This window comes from Esox lucius, chromosome 7, assembly GCF_011004845.1.
Source record: "Esox lucius isolate fEsoLuc1 chromosome 7, fEsoLuc1.pri, whole genome shotgun sequence".
In the NCBI taxonomy this organism is placed as follows: Eukaryota; Metazoa; Chordata; class Actinopteri; order Esociformes; family Esocidae; genus Esox; species Esox lucius.
Window position 1 is genome coordinate 35,707,391 of NC_047575.1, and position 26,424 is coordinate 35,733,814.

The window sequence follows — 26,424 nt, forward strand, 5'->3', positions numbered from 1 at the left end:
TGGACGAGGTGCCTCTACGCTGAGGAAAGGTAAGGCAGAAAAATGTCACCTGCTGAGAGAAGAGCAGATCAGGGCCTCCCTGCTGAAGACTTCTCTAAAATGTATGGAGTAGAAGTTAAACATTAAAGAACAGGCTAAGACCAGAGCATCAAAGCTCAAAAAGGATATTGAGGATGTCAAGGCCAGATTGTAGCAGGGCGACTGCAGGGCCTCTCAGCTAGCCAGAGCTCTGAAAAAGTTCTGCAAGAGTTGTCCCAGTTTAGATTGAGGTAAAGTGTGCCTGGTTCATTGCTGAATGAGTTAAGTGTGCTAAAAAAATAATAATTTTTATTTTGATACTCAAAACTGAGTCTCCTAGCTGTGGGTATGACTGATTAACGTCATCAGTTTGTGCAGTTTGTGCTGCTGTGTCAGGTGGTGTCTTTTCACTTTCCTACTTTCACTTTAAAACGTTTGCAAAGTGTTAATATTACTACCAACACTGTAATATTATATTTACCAACACTATAGTCCAGCAAACTATGAAAACTGTGCAAATGGTGTCTGGACAGCAACTGAAAATTCAAAAACAGACAAATGATTTGTAGATACTGCGGTACAAGTCATAACTCATTTGCCCTATTATGGCACTAGTGTATTTATAATTTATGACCTTCTTGTCTAGACCTACAGTCATTAGCCTACAGTCTGGGACCTGAACTACTTTCAGGCTATAGTAAAAGCTAAAATATTTGAAGAATATATTATATATATATAAAGCCTGTAGTGGGTCAACTACATCATCTCTAGTGTCCTCCACAGCGTTTCTTCTCACAAACCTGTACCAGGGTATCACCTCCCTTAGGACTGCAGTGGCAATGCTATATAAAGACTAGCGGAGTACAAAGGTGTAGAAACATAGCCAGTGTGCAACAGAACAGACAGGTCACACTAAGTCATTTACATAACACCCACGACCGCATAGAGACATAATGAGTGCTTGGATAATGACACAGCCAGGTGTCTAGAAATGTAATGCATTACACTCATTCCAGCTGTCTAGAAACATAATGCATTACACTCATAACAGCTGTCTAGAAACATAATGCATTACACTCATAACAGCTGTCTAGAAACATAATGTATTACACTCATTCCAGCTGTCTAGTTTTGACAGTTTATAATATAATACAACTGGTGCAGTTTTTTAGTTACTGTATCTAAGTCAATTAGGTTGCTTGCATGGCTAATTGAGACACTAACTGTACTTGTAGTCATGTTTAAATACCGACCAGGCACAGGGGACTTGACCACCAGGGGGCCCCTACTGATTTTGTAAGTCAATCCAATTCTTGCTCAATAAGCTGTAAAATGTCAATGTTTCTCTCAGCCATTAAATGTTTAACTAATAGGTTGAGGGTTCCACAAACAAATGTAATCTATGGTCCCCAAAAACACAAGGGTTCGGAATTAATGATCAGTAAAAATCAATCAGATAATGCCAACTACAGCAATCAAAAGTCTTAAGAGGCCATTTATTTAGACATATCAAAAATGAACAACATTTGTAAAATCACCAATTTTACCCCTCCAATGAGTTGGAGTGAGGATGCAAGAACACAAATACAACGAATATGTTATTTTAAAACATTCAACATCCAAATATTAGTAACACATTTGGAACTGCGTTATTTAGCACTGACACTCATGCATATCAAATAAATGTGTCACCTTCCTTTTGTTTGTGTGTGTGTGTGTGTGTGTGTGTGTGTGTGTGTGTGTGTCTGATGGTGGTTGTGTGCATTTATGTGTCTGATGGTGGTTGTGTTTGTTCAGAACCCTTCAGTTTTGACAGCCTTAACAAATTGCTTAATCCTACCCTCAAAATATGAGAAAATACTATATAATCACAATTGTAGGTAAAAGAGAAATACATAATTGTCTAAAATATGTGACATTGTTATAATTGACCTGCATTTAGTACATTTAGCACCCTCTCATTGCAAAAATAACAGCACAGGTTTCACCACATTGATATTCCAATGAGACAGGAAGTCATAATTGACCACTTTAAAGATCCTAATGATTCTGATGTACATAAAAAATGTATAGTTTGAGCCCAGTGGTAAAGATCCCCACTCTGTGCACACAGCTGGTTCCCAGCCAGAGACCAGACTTCAATAGCCTTATCTATCTTTCACCACTATGTCAGTTCATATCAGTATCCCTGTGAATCCCACTGTACAAAAGCTCTGAAAAATAATTTTACAAGTAGAGTGAGTGCGTCTGTCACCTCATATTTCGACCCCAGGGTATTTATGTATGACCACTTAAACGTTGTTATAAAAAAGGTATATCAATCAAAAGATAAATACATAAAATTTGCTTCATAATAATTTTCAGGGGAATTAATAATTGTGAAAAATTTTGGGGATTATTTTTTTTGATTAAAATTTACCTTTTCTCTGAAAAATGTCACCTATATTAAGGTTAGCGTTCTTCCATGTTCTTCTGAGTGTAAGAACAAGCTGACCTACAACTAAATTTTTGCTCATCCAATAATTCTGGAGGGGACCATACGTGTGTGTGTAATGTGTGTTCTATGTTAAACTACCACCAATACTGGAAACAACAACAATACCTAGCACCACACAACATATAATAATCAATATTTTCTTCTGTGACCATTAGTGGTGTATGGCAGTGAAAAGAAGAAGACCCGGAGTCCAGGCAGCATGAAAGAGCAGATGGGGTGTTTACATTACCAGGATGTTTAGAAAATGTTATTGCCAGAACTATAGTACTGACCATATCATACCAAAAACAAAGTTATGTTAAACAAATAAAACACACATGGACATGCAGGCACTGACATTGGTAGAAAATATGCACATGGACCTGCATTTTGGAGCTTTAGGCAAATGCTTTCCAATGAAAGGCATATCTATTTGTGAGCTCTGTATTTGAGATTTTTTTCATTTGTAAATTCTCTTGACTTTGATCTGCTCTACTTAATCTGACCAAATGTTAGGAAAACGCTGTCCATTCTATCAATCAAGGAGGTGTCTGAAAAAGTGGCCGTGACCTAGACGCTGGTCTTAGGTCAGCTTCGCCTTTTCTCTCCAGTATAAATGGTCAAGATAGTGGATTATAGCCCAGAAGATAGTGGTGAACCTGGGGAGATGCATGGCGTTCTGTAACAGCAGTTGTGTTGAGACGTTATACACACAGAAGAGGTCATCAGTGAGGCCATGTCATGTCAGTTCATGCATGATGTGCCTGGTTTGAACAGGGGACTGAGGACAGTAGATGGCCAAACATACATTAGGATACTGCTAGTGACCCCAGTGGGGTCCCTCTCCATACCAGGCTCCAACTAGTGATCTCCTACTTGCAGACGTACAAACCATTTTAACCATCCGAAGAGATTTCATGTGATTGCTCCATCAGTGACATTAGTGTCAATGTAGTGTGAGGATACATTCCTTAACCTGCCATGCACAGTTCACACACATTGTTTTGTGACAGTTGATATTCCCGTATGTAACAATTAGATATAAAAATAAAAAACGCTATTGGAGATCAGCAAAACAGGAGGGGTGAAATGAATAACCTTTTTTCACAACGTCTCCGTAGAATGATGTCAGTCTGTGACAAGTCCAATCTGGTCGTAACAAAAAAAATAAGATGCTTCTACTGTCTCCCATCGTCCCATCATGCACTGTGGCTAGTCAGACACAAGGGGGTGTACTATACTAACATGTTACGTATGACTGGTGTGAAACTACAACCCCATTTCCAAGAAGTTGGAATGCTGTGTAAAATGGAAATAAAAACAGAATGCATTGAAACCCTATATTCAATAGAAAATTGTACAAAGACAACATCGGTATTTTCTATTTTAATGTAGAATTGAAATGATTTGCACATCATTGTATTCTGGTTTTATTTACATTGTATGCAGCGTCCCAATTATTTGGGAAACAGGGTGGTGGTATCAGGTCACTGACACACTGAAGGAAGAGGGGACTGACTGCTCTGGGCCTAAGTGACATTCCTGTTGCTGAATCTTTTCGTTAGGGAAAGACAAGCGTAAGACCATGCCACCTCACGTCAACATACCTGCCGACCAAGTCATGCAAGTCATGTTATAGAAGTCATGCAACATCACATCAACATCATCTTCATCACAGGCATGTTGCATACTCACACATCAATATCATGCAATGGCACATAATCATCATAACACCAACATTACAATCTTTATCACATCAGCGTCATGCAACATCACTTAATCATAATCACATAATCATCATAACACCAACATTACAATCTTTATCACATCAGCGTCATGCAACACCACTTAATCCTCATCACACAATCATCATAACACCAACATTACAATCTTTATCACATCAACATCATGCAACGCCACTTAATCATCATAATCACACCATCACATCAACATTTGATCTTATGACATTGAGATGCAGTATTTGACCTACCCTCCTGGCTTTACTCTGGTATTTGACTGCCTTCTTGGTGTCAGACACAGCTCTCTCAACATAATCCACAGCATGCTCCACGTTGTACTCTATACGGTCAATCATCTCCCCCTGAGGAGGAAGGAGGTCGAGGGGGAGGTAGAGGGAGATAAGTGGTAGATAGAGAAAAGGGGAATAGAAAAGACAGAGCTCATTGTAGTGTCTTTTCAGATGGGTCTGTGCTTAGTCTTCATTGTGTGTATTCAGAAGGGTCTGTGTGTAGTCTTCATTGTGTGTATTCAGAAGGGTCTGTGTGTAGTCTTCATTGTGTGTATTCAGAAGGGTGTGTGTGTAGTCTTCATTGTGTGTATTCAGAAGGGTGTGTGTGTAGTCTTCATTGTGTGTATTCAGAAGGGTCTGTGTGTAGTCTTCATTGTGTGTATTCAGAAGGGTCTGTGTGTAGTCTTCATTGTGTGTATTCAGAAGGGTCTGTGTGTAGTCTTCATTGTGTGTATTCAGAAGGGTGTGTGTGTAGTCTTCATTGCGTGTATTCAGAAGAGTGTGTGTGTAGTCTTCATTGCGTGTATTCAGAAGAGTCTGGTTGTGATTCTTCATTCTTGTTTGCAGTACAGTGTATCGTCCTACCTGGCTCTCCACCAACATGGCCATGTCCATGAACATGTCATGAAGTTCCCTGATACTGTTCTCCAGCTTGATGATTTCAGTGTGTCTCGTCTCAATCTCATTCATGGCCTGTTGGTTGATGTTGGAGTCCATGATAATCTAGTAGAGAGACAGAGTGTGTAATCACCCATTTATACCCCAACACCTGTCCTCTCCTATGAGATATGCCAAACTCCGTTGGTGGGCCACATCTCCCCCACCGAGCACTGTTGTCTTCCAGATGAAGAGACTGTGTATGCTTTCATCTGCTCGTGTGAGTGGGTGTGTTCACTTACCCCTGACGTAAAAATGGCAGGGTTGCCACTCTCCAGCATGCTTTCCAGTTCCTCATTGGTTGTGTTCCTACCAGCTACAATGACAAAGACACGCATGTATGTAGTCTGACAGAGGGATTTCTGAAGTATGAGAATGTATGCAGCTACTACTGGATTAGAGTGTCTGTTATATAACTTAAATGTAAAAACCTAACAGGGAAAAGCTAACTCGAGTTCATAAGACAGACTGGTGCAAAGTGTGACAAGGAAATCCCCCACACATATGGGTCGGCCAGAGGCTTCTGGGGCCCTAGATGACTGCACCACACCATGCACACCTCGGGGAATACTCAAACATCACGTCCCTACCCAGGCTTGTAGTACAGACTACCCATCTGAATACACACAATGAAGACCGCACACAGACCAACCCGAATATCCACAATGAAGACCACACACAGACCCATAGGAACACCAACAATGAAAACTACACGAAGACCAATCTGAATACCCACATTGATGACCAAACACAGACCCATCTGGATCACATGCATCAGGAAGGAAAGACATTGCACAAATTAACTTTAAAACAGGCACCTGTCAGTTGAAATGGATTCCAGGTCCCTACCTCATAATGCTGTTTGAGAGAATGTAAAGACTGTGAAAAGCTTTCATCAAGGCAAAGGGTGGCTACTCGGAAGTATCTAAATATGAAATATATTTGGATCTGTTTAAAACATTGATGGTTGCTACATGTGTTATGAAGACCACACACAGAACCATCTGAATACACACAATGAAGACCACACACAGACCCATCTGAATACGCACAATGAAGACCACACACAGACCCATCTGAATACGCACAATGAAGACCACACACAGACCCATCTGAATACCCACAATGAAGACCACACACAGACCCATCTGAATACCCACAATGAAGACCACACACAGACCCATCTGAATACCCACAATGAAGACCACACACAGACCCATCTGAATACGCACAATGAAGACCACACACAGAGACATCTGAATATGGTGGGGCTGGTAGGGCCATTCTACGTGATTATAGGATTTTCAGCATCAAGAGATATAATAGCAAGACCAAGATTAGGTCATCTCTGAGAGTCCATGATATGGTTCTACTTGAACCCTTATCTTTATTCATATATCTATCTTTTGTTATATTGTGTCTTCTACTTCTAGAACCACACAAAAGTTTGGACACACCCACTCATTCAAGCGTGTTTACCTATTTTTACCTTTTTCCACATTGAAGATGTGTGGACTCAAAACTCAGCCTGTTGATAACAAATGTTAGTCCAACAAAAGCGCAAACCAAATGGGATGGTGTATCGCTGCAGCATACTGTGGTAGCTATGCTGTTTGTGTGTTCCTTGAATTATGAATAAATCACAGTGTCACCAGCAAAGCAACCCCACACCATCACACCTCCTCCATGCTTTATAGTGGAAACCACACATGCGGAGATCATCCGTTCACCCACTCTGCATCTCACAGAGACCAAAGAAGAGATTTAATTGCATTATGACCACCTGCCTAATATGCTGTAGGATCTTTGTGTGCCGCCAAAACAGCACCCACCTGCCGAGGCATGGACTCTACAAGACCACTGAAGGTGTCCTGTGGTATCTGGCACCACAACATTGGCAAAGATCCTTCAAGTCCTGTAAATTGCAAAATGGAGCCACCATGAATCTGACTTGTTGGTCCAGCACATCCCAGAAAAGCTCAAGCGGATTTATAAGTTGAATTTAGAATTTGGAGGCTATGGCTACACCTTGAACTCTTCATCATGTTCCTCAAACCATTACCGAACAATGTGTATAGAATGGCAGGGCACATTATCCTGCTGAAAGAGGCCAATGCCATCAGGGAGTACCATTGCCATTAAGGGGTGTACCTGGTCTGCAACAATGTTTAGGTAGGTGCCACGTGTCAGACTGATGTCTACATGAATGTCCGGACCCAGGGTTTTCCAGCAGAACATTGCCCAGAGAATCACACTCCCTCCACCGGCTTGTTGTCTTCCCACAGTGCATCCTGGTGCCATCACCTCCCCAGGTAAAAGGCGCACAAGTACACGGCCGTCCTTGTGATGTAAAAGAAAACCAAAGTCATTGGACCAGGCAGCGTTCTTCCACTGCTCCAAGGTCCAGTTCTGACGCTCGCGTGCCCATTGTAGGTGCTTTCGACGGTGGTCACAGGGGTCATCGTGGGCACTCTGATTGGTCTACGGCTACGCAGCCTAATACGCAGTAGTGTGGGATGCGCCGTTTTGTAACACATTCCTCCCATAACTATCATTAAAATGTTCTGGGACATGTGCCGCAGTAGACCTTCTATCAGTTCAGACCAGACAGGATTGCCTTTGTGGCCCTTGTGCATCGATCAGCCCTGGGTGCCCCACACCCTGTCACCGGTTTATAGTTGGTCCCTCCTCAGACCACTGTCATTATGTCCTCACCACTGCTGACCAGGAGCACCACAAGCCTTGCTGTTTCAGAAATGCTCGGACCCAGTCGTCTGGCCTTAACAATTTGGTCAATGTCACTCAGGTCTTTACTCCTGCCCATTTCTCCTGCATCTAAAACGTTGACTAGAAAAACTAATTGTTCGCTTACCATCTAATCTACCCAGACCTTGACTTGTGCCCTTATTAGGAGATGGTCAAAGTTATTTGCTTCACCTGTTAGTGGTCATAATGTTTTGGCTCATCAGTGTATATATAGTACCCGCAAAACACCAGTCTTAACATCAACAGTGAAGAGGCAACTCTGAATTGCTGGTCTTCTAGGCAGAGGTCTTCCTCTGTCCAGTGACTGTGTTCATTTGCCCATTTTTACCTTTTCTTTTTATTGGCCAGTATGAGATATGGCTTTTTCTTTGCAACTCTGTCTAGAAGGCCAGCATCCCAGAGTGGGCTCTTTACTGTTTATCTTGAGACTGGTGTTTTGTGGGTACTATTTAATTAAGCTGGCAATTGAGGACCTGTGAGAAATCTGCTTCTCAAACCAAATACTCAAATGTTTTGTCCTCTTGCCCAGTTGTGCAACGGGGACTCCCACTCCTCTTTCCATTCTGGTTTGAGCTAGTTTGTGCTGTTCTGTGAAGGGAGTAGTACACAACGCTGTACGAGATCTTCAGTTTCTTGGCAATTTCCAGCATGGAATAGTCTTCATTTCTCAGACCAAGAATAAACTAATGAGTTTCAGAAGAAAGCTTTGAGCTTGTAATCACACCCACAATTGTTGATGCTTCAGTTACTCAACAAGTCTACAGAAGGCACAGTTTTCAGCTGTGCTAACAACTGCAAAAGGATTTTCTAATGATCGATTAGCCTTTTAAAATGTTGCACTTGGATTAGCAAACACAACGTGCCACTAGAACACAGGACTGATGTTTGCTGATAACGGGTCTCTGTATGCCTATGTAGATATTCCATAAAAAAATCAGTTGTTTACAGCTACTGTACAATATTGATTTACAACATTAACAATGTATACACTGTATTTCTGACCAGTTTGATGTTATTTTAATCTACAGAAAATGTGCTTTTCTTTGGAAAACAAGGACATTTCTAAGTGACCCCAAATGTTAAAATGGTGGTGTATATAAACAGCTTTATTTACTCTATTATCATGATTGATGTTGAATGTTTAGTGAGCGAACCAGTGATCTTTTTAATGAATGATCCATACCTTGTATGTCCTGTTCATATGAATAAAACTTCAAACTAGATTAATGCAAACAGAGCAAAGGTCAATTTGACAGCCCTAGAGTAAACTACCAACTTAAATGTGGACAAACAATTATGTATGCATAAAATACTATGGCTGTCCAAATTTTACCTTTAACTGTTTCAGAAATGCATTACAATGCTTTATTACTTTGTACAGTATAACAGTCTATAGGTATGTATAATATTTTAGTCTGTGTATGAGTTTGAAGTATGTTTGTGTTTGTGTGTTCAGCCACAAGGACCCTGTTGTGTGTGCTGCTCCACCTGGGTCAATATTGACTCTAGCACTTCCCTGATGCAGCACACCTGGGCTCACCTGGGAGTCACAAGCTACTGTAACAATCTCACACACATAAACACGCATGCACAAACCAGCGCACGAGGGTGCACATTTAGACACACTGTACACAACATCCCGTGGAAGGCTAGGGATTTGGACAGAGAAGTCAACATGACTAACAGAACTTTTCTACTCTTTCCTTTTTTGAGATGGACAAAGATTATTGAAAATAATCAAAATGGTGTCCTGCTTTTCCTAGGAGCAGGCTTAAAACACAGGCTAGCAGCAGAATAACTTCCTGAGACAAATAACCACTGTGTTTTGACAGTTGGATTCGTAGGAAGTTGCCAATACACAGGTCCAAGGAAAGGCAGCCAACTGCAACCAGAATTCTGGCATAACACTTCCACAACAAGAGGAACTTGTCTAAACATCCATAATCATGTCAGAGTGAATTACCAGTGATGCCTAACCACCCCACATGCTTACAGTCTAAATGACTTTAATGTTGATATTATATTCTGCTCCATAAACCCCTACAGGTGTCATCTCAATACAGTCATTTGGGCCTGAAATGCACCACACACACGCACAACACAACTTTGATGATGGCTTTAAGGTTTATTAAACATCTCCCAAATTGCATGACTGGAGAATTGAATTTCAACACAGATATTAAAATAAACAAGTAGAATTACATGTTCAGCCTCCCAAGTCTGTTTACTGTTTACTCCCATGATGGCTTTGAATGTCTGGAGCATGTACCTAATTTCACTGTTATACCCACACACCCTCCAGAACAACCGGGTTCTAACTGGCTCTAGTCCGTATACAGCATGTGAATGGCGGATGGAAGATTGTCACAGATAACTTGGGTGATAATTATAACCTTATGTATAAACATGAATGATTGCAACTTTTGATGTACAGTGAGACAAGGAGGACACAATCAGCCTACAATAGGTTTGTCCCTGCTATAATGAGAATTTGCTGCAGAACACACACCTAAATCCAATAACGACTTGCTCACCAAATAACCCTAAAGCGTCTGTAAAATAATCTTTTTCAAATTATCTAGTCTTGATTATGAAATATACTTCAAAATTATTCACACCTGATACATTGTGTGATTTATAATGGGTGGTTTTTGGACTGCATAAACAACAGTAAGTGAGTCAAAGTATTGGTGAAAGGCTGTGATCTAAACAATGTGTTCTTACTTCTGTTTCTCAACAGCTAGAAAAGCACCAAACTGGTGAAGAGTCTCTCGGAGTTATAAAAGTGCAATTAAATGACTTTGCAACTGTGCCCACTATGGAGCAGTGTGTGGCCACATAGAGACACTAGTTAGAGCTCTTATTTAAAACCTTGTTACAACACATTTTGTGTACAGACCGTCCATTTAAAGGTACGTGGACAGTAGGTTCCGGAGCTGATTCTTATTAGGGAGGTTTGTTTGTCAGCATCATTACAGAATGCGCAAGAGAGCTATTAAGATCTAATATTAATTCTAGGTTTAACATTTAGAGTCTGTTGCTGGTGTCTCAGGAACAAATAAATGTCAGTGCCAGATCAAGCTGGCCAATATGAGGCTGTTAAATCAGAATAAATCAATTAAATATATAGTCAAAACTTTAACAGGCCAAATGTTTAGTACATTAAAAGGTAGAATGTACAGCAATAGCAATCAACCAGGTAAACAGGTGAGTTTGAAGTCTAACATTTGGTGATTGGTGGTTAGTGGAAGGGGTGTGTAGGAAAAAGGCATACTGTATACTGTATGGCTGCCACTGGAACTGGCTCACTTGTCTTTATTGATGGGGATGGTAAACAAATGCATCTAAACTCTTTAGACAGCATTTCATCATGGTATCCTAAAATTGGCCGACTATGTAGAAAATGTGGTGTAATTTCCAAACGCATAATCTGATATTGATGAAGACACCCTCAAATTGAAGCTGACAGTCTGCACATAAATCCCATAATCACTATATAATTTCAAAGTAATTTTATACCGAGCCAAGAAAAGTAAAATATTGTAACTATCCAAGTACTTATTGTATTTACTTTTGACAGCACTGAGTTTGTTGTTACACATTCCTGATATCCGTTGTCAGTTCTCTTGTGATTCCAATAAAATAATACATAAATACATATGAAGTGTCGAAAATAGACAGAACGTGGGCCCCGGGAAGCACCGTATCACACGCAGCAATCCCTCAAACACACACGCATACACCCCCATCCCCACACACAACGACGACAGACCCACACGCACACGCACAACCACGCACAGAGAGCACTCACTGATCTCCAGCTGTCTCTGGATACGGCCCTTACAGCGCTCCCGGTAGTCCGACTGCGTTGCGTTATACTCCGACATCACCTCCACAAACTTACGAGACAATGTGGAATGCTGACAGGGAATTACGCAGGATGTTACACTTCCGACAATCACTAGCTCTACACACGATAGAGAGATGGCAACTCTGATCCTGATTATGCCAGAATCCCATGTAAACTATCCTGCGACACACTGTAGCCCACCTGGGTCTTACGTATCCTTAGATCTGCGGACGACCTGTTCAGGACCTCCTCGTGCTCTATGGATTGTTCAATGCCTGAGGGGGGGGACAGAGATCACAATTAACTTACCAGCACCAGCACACGTTATTCAGACGGTTGCACTGAACTTGTGGAGATCCCCGTTTGGTTTTTAAACATAATCTGGCCCTTGTTGGGGTCACAGGAAATGCAGGTTCAGCAGAGAGAATAGCATAGAGAGGCCATGAAAGAGAAGGGGGAAAAGAAAACGTGTTTGTAACGTACCTTTTAACTTGGAGCGCACTTTGTTCGCAAAGGTTTTTATGTCTGTCATTAACTTCTCCAGTTCAGACTTCGTTGCTTTGCAGAGAGATTGAAAAACAAAGACATTCGAATCATTACCCAAATTCTGCCTTGTTTTCAAATATTTTTTATTGAAACACACTATCCTGAAATTATTACCAAAAGAGCCCCCCCCCCCACACACACACTTAGATAAGGCCTCACTCAACCTCCATCTCCCTCTTGAAATCACCCCCCAAAACAATCTTCAAATTATTGCAGGAAACCATTCTTCCCAGTGGGGATATCAGGAGGGTTCTCCAAAATGTTGTTTGCCTTGTTTTTGTCCCCCTGAGAATAAAATCTAATTGTGAGAAGGGACAAATATTTTTTGTGTGATTTAAATCACCAAGAAGGTAAATTAGCCTGGAAAGATCTTAAATGTGATGACCAATAGTGGTTTTGCATCCATGTAGGCAGCTAATTCCAATGAATTCTATACCCAAAGGAAGTACCAAATATATTGAAACAGGGATTCTCCAATGTCTCCTTGCTGCTCCGCTCACCCTCCCCATCTTCAGGCTACGCTCAAACCAAACATCCCTCTTCATTCGGCCACTTTTGGGCTCATGTCCATCTCTCACTTAAGGGAAAGCAGCTCTCGATTTACTAAATTAATATCTGTCCTAGCACCCCAAAATTGGTACCAGCTGAAACAAATATTTGCAGAAAGAGAGAGGAAAAAAAGAATGTCATTTGTGATCCACATTCTAATGAAAATACTTCAGCATGTCTCCTGAAGTCCCGTTCAACAAAATGTTTCTGTTCATCCTAGCAAACAGAACATTAATGAACATAAACATGAATTTGAGCAGTGTATTTAGCAAACATTCACATCTGGAGCAACTTATAGTTAGTTAACATAGCTAAGTGGGAAAAACCACGTTTCAGAGACAAGAAGACTACCCTGATGTCCTCTTAAACAGTAACTCTGGTAACGTGTTTCTTACATTGGAAATCTCATTCCAGCTGAAAATTCCTGTCCTGCAACTCAGATATGGGCATACAAGACAAGAGTCAACCGATTCTATCCACATAAAACAGACAGAGAAAAGCATCCCCCACCCAAAGCGACATTCTGCATTTCATTGTGTTTGTGACTGATGGTGATACTGTATGTCAGAAACAGGGTGAGGTCACTTGTGGAGGTGAGATCACTTTTTGACAACAGTGTGTTTTAGGAAGAGCATTTCACAACTTTCCTCTCCCTCTCCATTTTGATTGCCTCTCCTAAAAAAAATGACTTCATTTTCAACATCCCAAACCATATCATTAGATGTAAAAGAGATTTACCAAAAATAAACCATCAAATGGAAATCAGGGATGGGGGTTTGGTGGTAGTGACCCAGTTGCTGTTCATATCCTACCCCACCAGCCAGCTGTCAACATAAGTCTTCTCTATGGGCTGCACAGACAACATCAACCTACTTGTAAGCCCCACATATGACTTTGGTCTGGGTTTCAAAACGGGACAACAGTTGGTTTCTGTGCTTTTATCTACTATCTTAATATCTTCCAGAGTCTGAGAAAAGAGACCTTGACATAAAAAGTTCCATGCCCTGGGCTCCAAGATGGCTGTCTTCTATGCATGTGAGTGTGTGTGTGTGTGTGTGTATACATTGTCCTTCACAACTATTTGTTGTTGTGATAATCCTTAGTATATAATCCTAATAGCGTATTTTGCCCCAACGCACAATGAGGATGGTCCAAAAGGTCAAGCGAGAAAAATAAATCTTCATGGATCACAGTAGAATAACTGCAGTTTGGTTGATTTATGGGGCCACCAAGTCAATGATCACCCAGAAGAAAAGTTTATAATTAGAATTCTTATACTTGATCTGTCTCTATATGTTGAACAATATTAAATCAGAAGCAAATGGTGGGTTTTCTTTTTCCATTAGAATCCCCTGTGGTTGCCTTTAAATCACATCTAACTGTCCAGTCAGAATGCATCAGCCAATTAATGACTACTAATTATCTGGCCATGTTTAATTTGAAGGTTTTTCTATTTCAGTCATTTAGCAGATGTGTTTATCCAGAGCAGCTTACAGTTAGTGCACACATCATAAGATAGCTAGGTGGAACAACCACACTATTAGTAGTAGTAATAGTTAGTACACATTACTATAATATTTTCTTGAACTGAGTTTGAAGATGGAACAAGCATTGTTCCAAAGAGCCTTCTCTCGTTTTGGTTGCTTTCACTGATAGAAAAACTGCAGAGGTGTGAAAAGGCAATACTGCAGGTTGAAAGAAATTGAGGTCTGGCCATTACAGTGTGTTGGCCCAGCAGATAATAACTTTGATTTATGACTAGGATGTAATGAGAGGGAGTTTCACTGTGTGTGTGTTTGTAGAAGGTAGAGGTTAGCTCTCTCTTTGCCTCTGTATATACCCAGTGAGCAAGAGTAAGGAGAGAAATTACTTACTTTCATCAGGATTGGGGGCAGCCAAGATGGCACCATGTTGTCTCTTGACCTCCTCCACCTTCTCTAAGAGCTCCTCAATTAAGCCTCGGATCTCCTCCACCTGGTATAATGAGTCCACATGACACAATTATTCACTTATTAGAATGTGCAATATGTGTTAAAGTGCCCATATTATGAAAAAATATTTTTCTGGGTTTTGGGGTGTTCTTTTGTGTCTCTGGTGCTTCCACACGCATACAAACTTTGAAAAAAAAAAAACATCCATGCTGTTTGGAGTATACCTAATGTCTCCACCGTCTATAGGCTCCACCCACCAGGTACAGCAGTAACTTCTCTGATATCCTGCATGTTGTTACTGATTCAGAAGCACCATGTCGAAGCACCACTTAAACTGTGCTGTTGTTGGCTGTAAAGAGGAGCACAAAACACTCCATCGCATCCCAGCCGCAGAGGACAGAAGAGCGGCATAGCTTGAATTCATTTTTGAAGGCAACGTCCCTGCTACAGTTGGCAAAAAATTGTCGGTTTGTGCTAACCACTTTGAGACGGGCTGTTTCTCCAACTTCAGTCAGTACAAGGCAGGATTAGCCAAGAAACTTTTGCTAAAAGAGTGCGCAATTCCAACTTTGCGTGGAATACCTGCAGACGAGGGACATAAGTAGTTCTATACAATTAGCTGTCTTTATTTTGCAATTCTACACGAACTAACCAAGAAGTGTTTTGGCAAACTAACATTTTAGCTAGATAGTGTTTTGCCACATAGTACAAGGTAACGCTAACCGCTAGCTTCTAGCTATTATAATATTATATTTACAAACGGGAATATGTTAGCGTTGTCTAGACCGTTAAACCGTTACTACTACGCTCTCCCCGCTACCATGGTAACAGTTAGAGTGGGTGTGGGCAAAGGAGCAGCAGCTAATGAATATGCAATGAGCAGCAGAAAACAGAACACTTTGAAAGGGACTGAAACAGAGGTTAATAGAGGGAGGTAAGAATCTTTTCCTACAAGCTATTTCCAGCAAACAACTTCAGAAACATGTTTTATGGAACTTATAGACCTATTTTAACTTGTTGAAAAGCAGTCATAATATGGGCACTTTAATGTGTTGGTCCTAGTGCTGGAATGGACAAGCACCTTGATGAAGCCTACCACAAGCACACCAGGGTCTGTGTTCTTTAAGAAAACCAGGGTCTATGTTCTCAAAGCACACCAGGGTCTATGTTCTCAAAGAAAACCAGGGTCTGTGTTCTCAAAGCGCACCAGGGTCTGTGTTCTCAAAGAAAACCAGGGTCTGTGTTCTCAAAGCACACCAGGGTCTGTGTTCTCAAAGCGCACCAGGGTCTGTGTTCTCAAAGCGCACCAGGGTCTGTGTTCTCAAAGAAAACCAGGGTCTGTGTTCTCAAAGCACACCAGGGTCTGTGTTCTCAAAGCACACCAGGGTCTGTGTTCTCAAAGCACACCAGGGTCTGTGTTCTCAAAGTAAATCAGGTTCTGTGTCCTCAAAGTGAATCAGAATAGATGATTATTTTTGCCTAATGTTGTGATGTCCGATGTCATTCTGCCACCTCTGGTCTCTTGGCTCTCCAACCCAACCAGGGCAGCTCATTGTAACAGATAATATGAGCTAAGATAATTCCAACGGTTTCAACTTACAGGACCTTAATTGAGAGGCTCTATGCATACAAGCCCAGTGATTTAGTGGAAGAAATGTGTTACATCATCACTCAGATTCGGGAAGACAAAAATCTGTTAACCCATTAGTGGCCAATTGCCTGAATTAAACCCCACAGCCACTTATGTGTAGACATGCCCTAATATGATTCAGCAAAAAAACAATACAATGATCATGAACACAGCACACCAAACAGTATTAAAACTGGTCCTTCCTTCTCCCAGACCTTTCAGTGAGCTCTATTGCAGCATACACTCTGTCATACTGTAGGTCTTAGTGATGTCATCAGTGTGCGTCTATAGAGAGCTAGTGTAAATCTCCCCCTGGAGGAGAGACAGAAGGAGATAGGTTGTGGTATGTATACTCCACGACCACAGACAATGCACAGTGCCTGGTAGCTAGGGAGAGTCTCGGCAGAGTTTGGTGCTACGATGCAGCTCAGCAGGGGCCAGTATTTAAGTGTGCTGCTAGAGAGCTCAGACACTGCATGTGGGCAGCCTGATGGGAAAATGCCTATTAAAGTTCATGGAGGCACTGCCAGGAAGACTTCACTGAATCATAGGGAGAGAAAGGGGAAAGTACGGTACAGGTACGATTCTGCCTTTTCACAGGGTAGTTGGTGGTGATTATCCTTGTAAGGAGTTATTGCCTCAGGCCTACCTGGCCTAAAGGCTCCTGGGAGTCTCTGTACAAAATCCAGCTGGTTGTGCTGCTTATATGGATCTGGTGGTAGCGCGAGGTAGCAGAAAAACAGAAAGCTCATCTCAGCCGTCAATATAGTGGCATGTACTGTACAGTATTTGATGGTGTGATGATTTGGATGCGTATCTAGACACAACATGGGCTCTTTGATAACTGAGAGGGTCGGGGTTGCTCGAGGCAGAGATGTCTGAAGGAATGACGCTGGGGCTTGAAAAGTCAGTAATTGGGAGCCTACTGTGGGTTGGCTTCAGAAGTCAAAGACTGAGCATAAACACGCCAACCATGGTGCTTCAAGCATTATAAGTACTTCGTTCTATTAACGAGGTAGCTAGTTTTAAAAACTAGGTCAATTCAAGAATCACAGAAGACATCTTCAACTCAGGGTTACCAACACATTTGGGTGAGGCAGAATGTTCCATGGCCTTTTTTCCATATCCTAATTAGGTCCAGATCTGGACCATGTGACCCAAGTTGCTGTACCTCCACTGAGCCATATATAAGCCACGGAAGGACCATATTCCCACGGCTGCTGTCTCGGTTAGGATTAAAAATAGTGATTGGGAAAATGACATATTGTGATGCGGCCATGGTTCTCAGCAGGAAACCGATGGAGTGCCTCCTCCGGGCAGGGAATGAGGTGTTACCCCAAGTAAAGGAGTTCAAGTATTTTGGGGTCTTGTTCGCGAGTGAGGGGACACTGGAGCGGGAGATTGGCCGGAGAATCGGAGCGGGGGGGGCGGTATTGCATATGCTTTACCGCACCGTAGTGACGTAAAGAGAGCTGAGCCGGAAGGCAAAGCTCTCGATATACCGGTCAATTTTCGTTCCTACCCTCACCTATGGTCATGAAGGCTGGGTCATTACCGAAAGAACTAGATTGTGAGTACAAGCGGCTGAAATGGGTTTTCTCAGAAGGGTGGCTGGCTTCTCCCTTAGTGATAGGATGAGAAGCTCAGTCATCCGTGAGGAACTCGGAATAGAGCCGCTGCTCCTTTGCATCGAAAGGAGCCAGTTGAGGTGGTTCGGGCATCTGGTAAGGATGCCCCCAGGACGTCTCCCTAGGGAGGTGTTCCAGGCACGTCCAGCTGGGAGGAGACCTCGGGGTAGGCCCAGGACTAGGTGGAGAGATTATATTTCGACACTGGCCTGGGAACACCTCGGGATCCCCCAGTCAGAGCTGGCAAATGTGGCTTGGGAAAGGGAAGTTTGGGGTCCCCTGCTGGAGCTGCTGTCCCCGCGACCCGATACCGGATAAGTGGATGAAGATGAGATGAGACATATTGTGATGCTATATCATATTGTTGCGTAATATCACAATATAATTTCTTCAATCATTTGCATGTTTACTTCCATAAGTGATCTCAAGTCTTTTTCTCAGGGCTCTCTTGTCCCTGTGTACATGTAGCAGACACGGTGAGCAACGTTTGAAACCTGGAAGCTCACATTTCGTATTGGATTTTTGGCCATTCTCTTCTCAATTAGTGATGTGGTTGCAGTGTGCAGAGATCTTAATAGAGCAGTAATCACTCACCTAACAGAAACACACATACATAGAGAGATGGAGACAGAAATCTGCCTTACCTGTACAAAGAACTCATCCATAAATCGATCTTTTTCCACATTGACAGCTACATCATCCTCTTCCTCAGCCTCCTTACCCTACAGGCACAAGAGAGACAGGGACATATTAACAGACCAGACATTTCAAAATGTTGGGTGGGTCAATGGTATGAACCTGTCCGTTCTGGTGTTCAAAGAAAAAGTTAAATATTACAAACATCTATTTCTTTAAGCACTGCATTATTTGATTCACCTCCACTTTTAGAAGGAAACCAGCCAAGAGACATGGAAAATGAATGAGCTTATGGGGCTCAGTAGGACTAAGAAATAGGCTCAAAAATGGTCCACGAACAGAACGTTTTTAAGTGTACCTCATCATTGACCCGGATATAGTCATACATCAAGAAAGTAGACCATCTTGGGGAAAAAACTGAAAATGTATGCTTTTTGTTATCTACAATGTATTTTACATAGAATCCCATTTATCCTTGAAAATATGGAGAAATCAAGAAAGTCTCTGGGGGAAACATGAAGGAAAGGGGTATCACTATCAGATCTGCAGCCGGGGTTGAATGCAATGAATTATTTTTTTTGGTTGTGTTCTTCGGGGCAGTTCAGGACGTGAGCACAGGCTCGGGGTGACATGTTCACTTCCCCAGGTATGCTGTCATGTGTCATGTCTCGTAGTGCCTAAGGTAATAGGGCATAGAGACGATTTGAGCTTGAAATCAATGTATCAAAACCATAAAGGAGGGAAAGTACTTGACCAACTGGTAACAAGGAAGTGGATCCATGGAATAAAATGACTAGCAAAGCACAGAGGTTTAAAAAGGGGCTGACCCCATTCAGTCGACCTGTCCAATATTAGTTGGGTTGGGGGAGTGGCATGGCCAAGGAACACCCATGTGATTCCTGCCTGTCTAAGTTGACTGCTACACTGCGGAGCACTTTACTGTGTAGTCAAGTGGTCACATCAGTCAGGCTAGATGGCATCACTCAACCACATGTGTGTTAATAATATTGTGGCCTATGTGATTATTTTGGGTAATGGTGTAACAATAATATAAAGAATATTATTGAATCAAATCCCCTTTTGTTTATTCATATTTTATTGTTGTAGACAGCACATTTGAGTGCAGTATTTTCTGCTGGAGACCAAACCAAAGCAGAAGAATCACACCACAGCCAAAAAATATTAATAGATTTGGAGACGTTGCTGACAAACACTGAATCCCAGTGTTTACACGAACACGCCACAAGCGTGGTTTTGTGCATTGATATACTGAGACAGGAGAAGAAACATGAAAGGATACCTTGAACTTGCATGGACATGGCTGTATTTACTTCTCAGTGTTGAAGTAAGTCAGGAATATTGTTACTGTACTTGATTAAGAACTTCCCAGATCTGGTGAACATGGCCAAGAACTTTTACTTTGTACATATTACATCTCTGGCAATGAGGAAATGGATCCATTGTTTAAAGAGACTAGTAATGAAGAACTGGATATATGTTGTCAAATTAACTGTAATAAGTCATCAGTTGTATTGTAAACTTGTTTTTTAAAGCCTGAATACAAGCTCAAGAGCGTTCCTGTGATGTTTAGATGTCAGCTGTACAACACACATACAACAGTAGTATATAAGATAATCATATTGATCATATCATTGATCTGATGATGGTGATGTTGAAGAAGAAATGTTGCATTCATACCAAAGTCTATGGAGTATTGGCTAATTGATCTCAAGATGCTTTCTAAATAGCCTGTTATGGGATTACCAAAAATTATCCCAAATGTATTTTCCAGTGGTTCAAATATATCTACTGCTTGTTAGTATTCTACACTGAAACAAGGTCTAAAAAGGTCTAATTAACTAATTCAGACAACAGGAATTCAAAATAATTACAGATAAACGGCACTGTTGGCAAGCATAAGTAGAAAAAGCGAATTAACGCCAGAAGAGTCTTTCCTGTCTGAACAGACTCATAGATATCCACTAAATAGTCATTTCTATGAAATTTGCTTTAATGAACATCAGGTTACAGCTAACCTGGCATGCCAGGATTGTAGATGCCTTTAATACCATAAAGACTTGTGAGCAAGCAGGAAACCAGATTAAGTTGGATCTCATCTAATTATATCATTTCAAAGACATCCAGGGAATAGGAGCAAAACCACGTTTTTAAAGAAAGGCGTTAGTATGTATTCTACAATCAAATCATGAGTCCACACATAAAGACACTCCTCCTGCTCCTACACACAGAGGACACATGAAGACACTCCTCCTGCTCCTACACACAGAGGACTCATGAAGACACTCCTCCTGCTCCTATACAGAGGACACATGAAGACACTCCTCCTTCTCCTAAACACAGAGGACACATGAAGACACTTCTCCTGCTCCGACACAGAGGACACATAAAGACACTCCTCCTGCTCCGACACAGAGGACACATGAAGACACTCCTCCTGCTCCGACACAGAGGACACATGAAGACACTCCTCCTGCTCCGACACAGAGGACACATGAAGACACTCCTCCTGCTCCGACACAGAGGACACATGAAGACACTCCTCCTGCTCCGACACAGAGGACACATGAAGACAAGGCGGCAGGAGCAGTGTGTTCACCGAGATTCCCTGACACCAGCAGGGCACAGGAAGGAGGACAATGGTAGCGCCTCCATGCCAGTGCACCATAATCATTACTGCCATCCGCCCACACTAACACCACGTTATCTCCATTAGCCTACACGTTCCATGACACACACACAAAAGAGGGAGATGATTACCCCTCCCCCCCGGTGAGGGACAACTCCAATGTTCTGCCGACTCACTTTTAACTCCAGCTCCATCTGCACTAGCAGCACACTCATCATCATACTCATTGGGTTACATAATGTCAAATATGTCAACAACATTACTGAAAATCTCACAGCGGACACAACAAGTAGGCCTTGAAAATATTACCCAGACAACATGTAAGCATTGGATTCTAACACACAGTACCGGAGCAGATAATCTATAGCCCTGATGTATGTGTATGGTGTATGACAGGAGGAGGACTATGATCTATGTGTATGGTGTATGACAGGAGGAGGACTATGACAGGAGGAGGACTATGATCTATGTGTATGGTGTATGACAGGAGGAGGACTATGACAGGAGGAGGACTATGATCTATGTGTATGGTGTATGACAGGAGGAGGACTATGACATATGTGTATGGTGTATGACAGGAGGAGGACTATGACAGGAGGAGGACTATGACAGGAGGAGGACTATGATCTATGTGTATGGTGTATGACAGGAGGAGGACTATGATCTATGTGTATGGTGTATGACAGGAGGAGGACTATGACAGGAGGAGGACTATGATCTATGTGTATGGTGTATGACAGGAGGAGGACTATGACAGGAGGAGCACTATGATGTATGTGTATGGTGTATGACAGGAGGAGGACTATGACAGGAGGAGGACTATGATGTATGTGTATGGTGTATGACAGGAGGAGGACTATGACAGGAGGAGGACTATGACAGGAGGAGGACTATGACAGGAGGAGCACTATGACGTATGTGTATGGTGTATGACAGGAGGAGGACTATGACAGGAGGAGGACTATGATCTATGTGTATGACAGGAGGAGGACTATGACAGGAGGAGCACTATGATGTATGTGTATGGTGTATGACAGGAGGAGGACTATGATGTATGTGTATGGTGTATGACAGGAGGAGGACTATGACAGGAGGAGGACTATGACAGGAGGAGCACTATGACGTATGTGTATGGTGTATGACAGGAGGAGGACTATAACAGGAGGAGGACTATGATCTATGTGTATGGTGTATGACAGGAGGAGGACTATGACAGGAGGAGGACTATGACAGGAGGAGCACTATGACGTATGTGTATGGTGTATGACAGGAGGAGGACTATGACAGGAGGAGGACTATGACGTATGTGTATGGTGTATGACAGGAGGAGGACTATGACAGGAGGAGGACTATGACGTATGTGTATGGTGTATGACAGGAGGAGGACTATGACAGGAGGAGGACTGATATGACAGCAACAGTTTGGCTCAAACTCAACCCTTTAATACCCAAGGTAACATTTTATGTATTACCTGAAGGGGAAGTATTTTTGCATGAAGCAACTGAACAAATTAACTTTAAACCTTGTTTAAGGGATATGTGCTGCCCTAAAGCAGGTCACACCTAATATAACAGATGAATTGTTCAAAGTAAATGAAGGACTGGTGCAGTATGACTTCGTTAGATCGGAACTACACCCACTGGATGATGATGCGTTAGTGTGACTGCGGCTGCCTTTAGCTAACACCTCATCTAAACAGCTTAAAGCTACACTAGTGCCAGACATTGACTATTATGTTGCTTACACGATATGAGAAACATGTCTCAAGAAAACCTCCAACAATGGAGTATGACTTTACTATGGCACTGTAACATTTGAACATTCAATGTTGTTAAACCGTTCTTGCAAAAACTAACATTTTATTTACCCAAGACTTGAATCGATTGTATATGATGATTCGACTCTTCCACATGGGTTGTAATGATCAGAGCCTGCCTCCAGTCAGATGCATGCAGCACATGGCACAGGTGTTAAATAATGCAAAGCCCCCTCGGCGCGGCTTTGCATCTGCCCAAGTCCACTGGTTCACCTTCTGGTGAACATCACATGCAATGTGTAACTGTCATGGCCAGAACACACTCACACACACACACACACATAGAATGTATTCCTATGTTCAATAACTCGATGGCAAAAACAAAACGGAGTACACACTGCATTCATTTGGGACTGAGGTGTCATTGGATCACTCAACAGGTGGCTTGGAGCACGGATTCCTTTCATAAGACCAGTAATGATTTAGGGGAAGGACAAACCTATTGCGGTGACTGCCAGATTGGGTTTGGGTGATGTAAACAAATCCACCTAACTGCTGATATTTCAGCACCATGGACAGTGACAGAATGTAGCTTTCATTTTTTCTTCTCAGCACCACAAAACTGTGGACAGCCATTATAAGGCATCAGTATAACAGAAAGAATATCAGCCTCCAGTCACGTTCTGCTGCTTGGCATCCTAGATGGTGTGTGACAGCCAAGTAGCATTACGTTCCAGTGCTAAACGTCCTGCATAACAGTAGCAATCTGTGTAGCCTGAAATGGATGTCAGCTGAACACAGATTTGTAAAAATATGTTGGGCAGCCATGTTGAGCACAGACCTAGTGTTGAGAATGCTAAGTGACTGGGGTCAAATAAAAGATATAGAATTATGGCAGCAGGTCTGGCAGACTTGGAATTGGCAAGGTTACAACATCTACAGTAAACAAATGGATTCCCTGTGAACCCCTTCCTAGCTCACATGTTGGATGGCACGGATGTACAACGGACAGGGAACGTCACCACGTGCTAATACTGCCGTACATAGGTGTTGATAGAATATGTATTGTGTGTTTAATGATTCTATACAGTTTGTATGGTGATGCAAAACTACTATTGTAGTTTTGCATCACCATATTGATGTTCCAAAATATTGCCCATGAAGTATAAACAAGCTATGAAAGACATAAAGCAGCTACGGTTCAGAGGTCTAGCCAACTACAGCAACAATGAATGTAATATTGTCAGAGTTATAAGGCAGTCAAACATAATATCACGATTCGTAACTGTATCAGTTTGTTCCCTTTCACTAACACAGACTCTGGCTAGATAGTGCAGTCCATCTGTCATGCACAGATGCTCATGCAGGTCCTCTGAGGACTAAGGAACGCCCCACAGCCTCAGTCCCATGTGGGTGTGTGTTTGTAAGGTTTTCTCCAGTGTCTCAAATACACCTGATGTTGTTGTTGTTGTTGTTCTGGGCATGTTCCCGATCCATGCAGTCAAAACTCTTCTCTGTTCTGGCACCTCAGTGGTGGAACCGGTTTCCCTTGGAGGATAGGATAGTCTCTACCTATCTTCATAAAACACCTGAAAACTCACCTTTTCACAGAGTACTTCAAATAGTTCCACTGCCACCACCTCTGTCTGTTGTCTATTCTTAACTTTTGATGTTACATATTTATTAGTATAGGCTTCATTCCAGCAATGACCTTTGCAGATAACTAATTTATTGGCTTACCATAAGTAGCTCTGGATAAGAGCGTCTGCTAAATGATGAAAATGTAAATGTTACAAAGGGAGCCACAGTGAGGGGCTCTTTTGAAAATGTTTTTAATATCTGATATTGGGCATATACAGTGGATACAAAAAGTCTACACACCCCTGTGAAAATGCCAGGTTTTTGTGAGTTTCTATTTTTCCCCCTCAAAGATTTCAGTTTGTTTTTTCCAATCAAATTGATCACGTTATGGGTCACATTAAAAGGTGGAAAAGGTTCTGACATGATTTATCGGTGTCTCATCCTTTTACATCACAATAACCTGGCATTTTAACAGGGGTGTGTAGACTTTTTACATCCACTGTATATTGAAGACAAAAAGGGGGGAAAACGGCCGGTGGTTACACTTCCCCCTTTACGTCAGCGAGCCACTTGCTCCAGCGGACAAGCATCGTCCGTTTGTGTGATGGGCATCCATCAAACAATGTCCATCCCTCTCGCAGCACAGATCTGGGGAGGACCTTTTCTCAGCTTCGGCACATACCCATTTTTGTCCTTGAGTCTCTACCCCTGAAAATATCTGTGCACAGCCCTGCTTAGTAGGCCAGTGACTTAAAGGGTTGCAGAATTCTGTCAAAGTGCTGAGATTTGTTTTGAAATGTTGTAACCATTTCTTTCTGGTAACCATGCGAAGCAAGACCTTGAAATAAGGCCTTATCGAAACTCCTTATTTAATTGTAAAATTAATATGTGGGATCAAAATATTTAAAATGAGTGTTTGTGTGTGGGTGTGTGTAAGAGAGTGAGAGATAGAGTTTTTAGGTTAATAATATACTCAAAATTGAGCATACAAAACGGAATATTTTCAATAAAAGAAAAACACCATATCTAGACATGGTGCAGGGTTAATAAAATAATACTCGAATACATCCTACATCTTTTTATAGCGTTGAAGTTAGAAGTAATCATTACTTGGCATTAATCACATGGGAGAGGGTTACGTGCGCGCTCATGAACCATTTAAAGAGTCAGTACAACTAGTCTTGCCTGGTAATGGTCAACAGACAAGCGTCACCTGACTCACACGTTGTTCAAGTGTGGAACGAGTGTTACTAATGACAAGGCAAAACTGATGTCCAAAACGTATAGGATATTGATATAAAATCACTGTGAAATAAAAAATGTATGAGTTCGTTCTACTCCAAGACAGCTGCTTTCTACTCCACCGCCAAAAACAGAAGTGAGCAATACTTCCCGCTACAACCCAACAACAAAAAAAAAAACGTTTGCGTCTGAATTCTCAAATATAGTATATGTATGCTAGAATGTTTTTTTTTTTTTAAAAGATCACTTACCGCCTTTAACTCATGTGTGCGGTCCTTCATCGCGATTACACGACTTTGTCACCTGTTTCTCAAACACCTCCTCCACCAACGTGTTCCATATCAGTACTGTCCTACTCTCGAGTCAGATTTTCCAGTTTTTCTTTCCTGACCTCGTGATGAGGGGCGGGTGCGCGACTGAGGTGTAGATAATTCGAAAGCGCAATACATTCTTTGACTTGCATTACATCGTTCTGATGTTT

At 41.9% G+C, this 26,424-nt stretch overlaps 1 protein-coding gene across 3 annotated transcripts; it reads right to left on the reverse strand.

Moving 5' to 3' along the window:
* Positions 1–1,495: 1,495 nt before the first annotated feature.
* LOC105011110 (syntaxin-1A) lies at positions 1,496–26,424 on the reverse strand. Of its 3 annotated transcripts, none has more exons than XM_010870919.5 (10): positions 26,195–26,424; positions 18,725–18,802; positions 14,766–14,865; positions 12,280–12,354; positions 11,998–12,071; positions 11,758–11,866; positions 5,423–5,496; positions 5,109–5,246; positions 4,485–4,595; positions 1,496–2,657 (listed from the first exon to the last, which is right to left on the reverse strand). In XM_010870919.5, the coding sequence occupies exons 1-10, from the start codon at positions 26,222–26,224 to the stop codon at positions 2,580–2,582; spliced, it is 867 nt and encodes a 288-aa protein (XP_010869221.1). In that variant the 5' UTR covers positions 26,225–26,424; the 3' UTR covers positions 1,496–2,579. The 3 variants fall into 3 exon arrangements, with proteins under 3 accessions (XP_010869221.1, XP_010869223.1, XP_019903277.1); XM_010870921.5 differs by lacking the exon at positions 1,496–2,657 and adding an exon at positions 3,877–4,101 and having other exon boundaries at positions 26,195–26,420; XM_020047718.3 differs by lacking the exon at positions 1,496–2,657 and having other exon boundaries at positions 3,877–4,595; positions 26,195–26,423.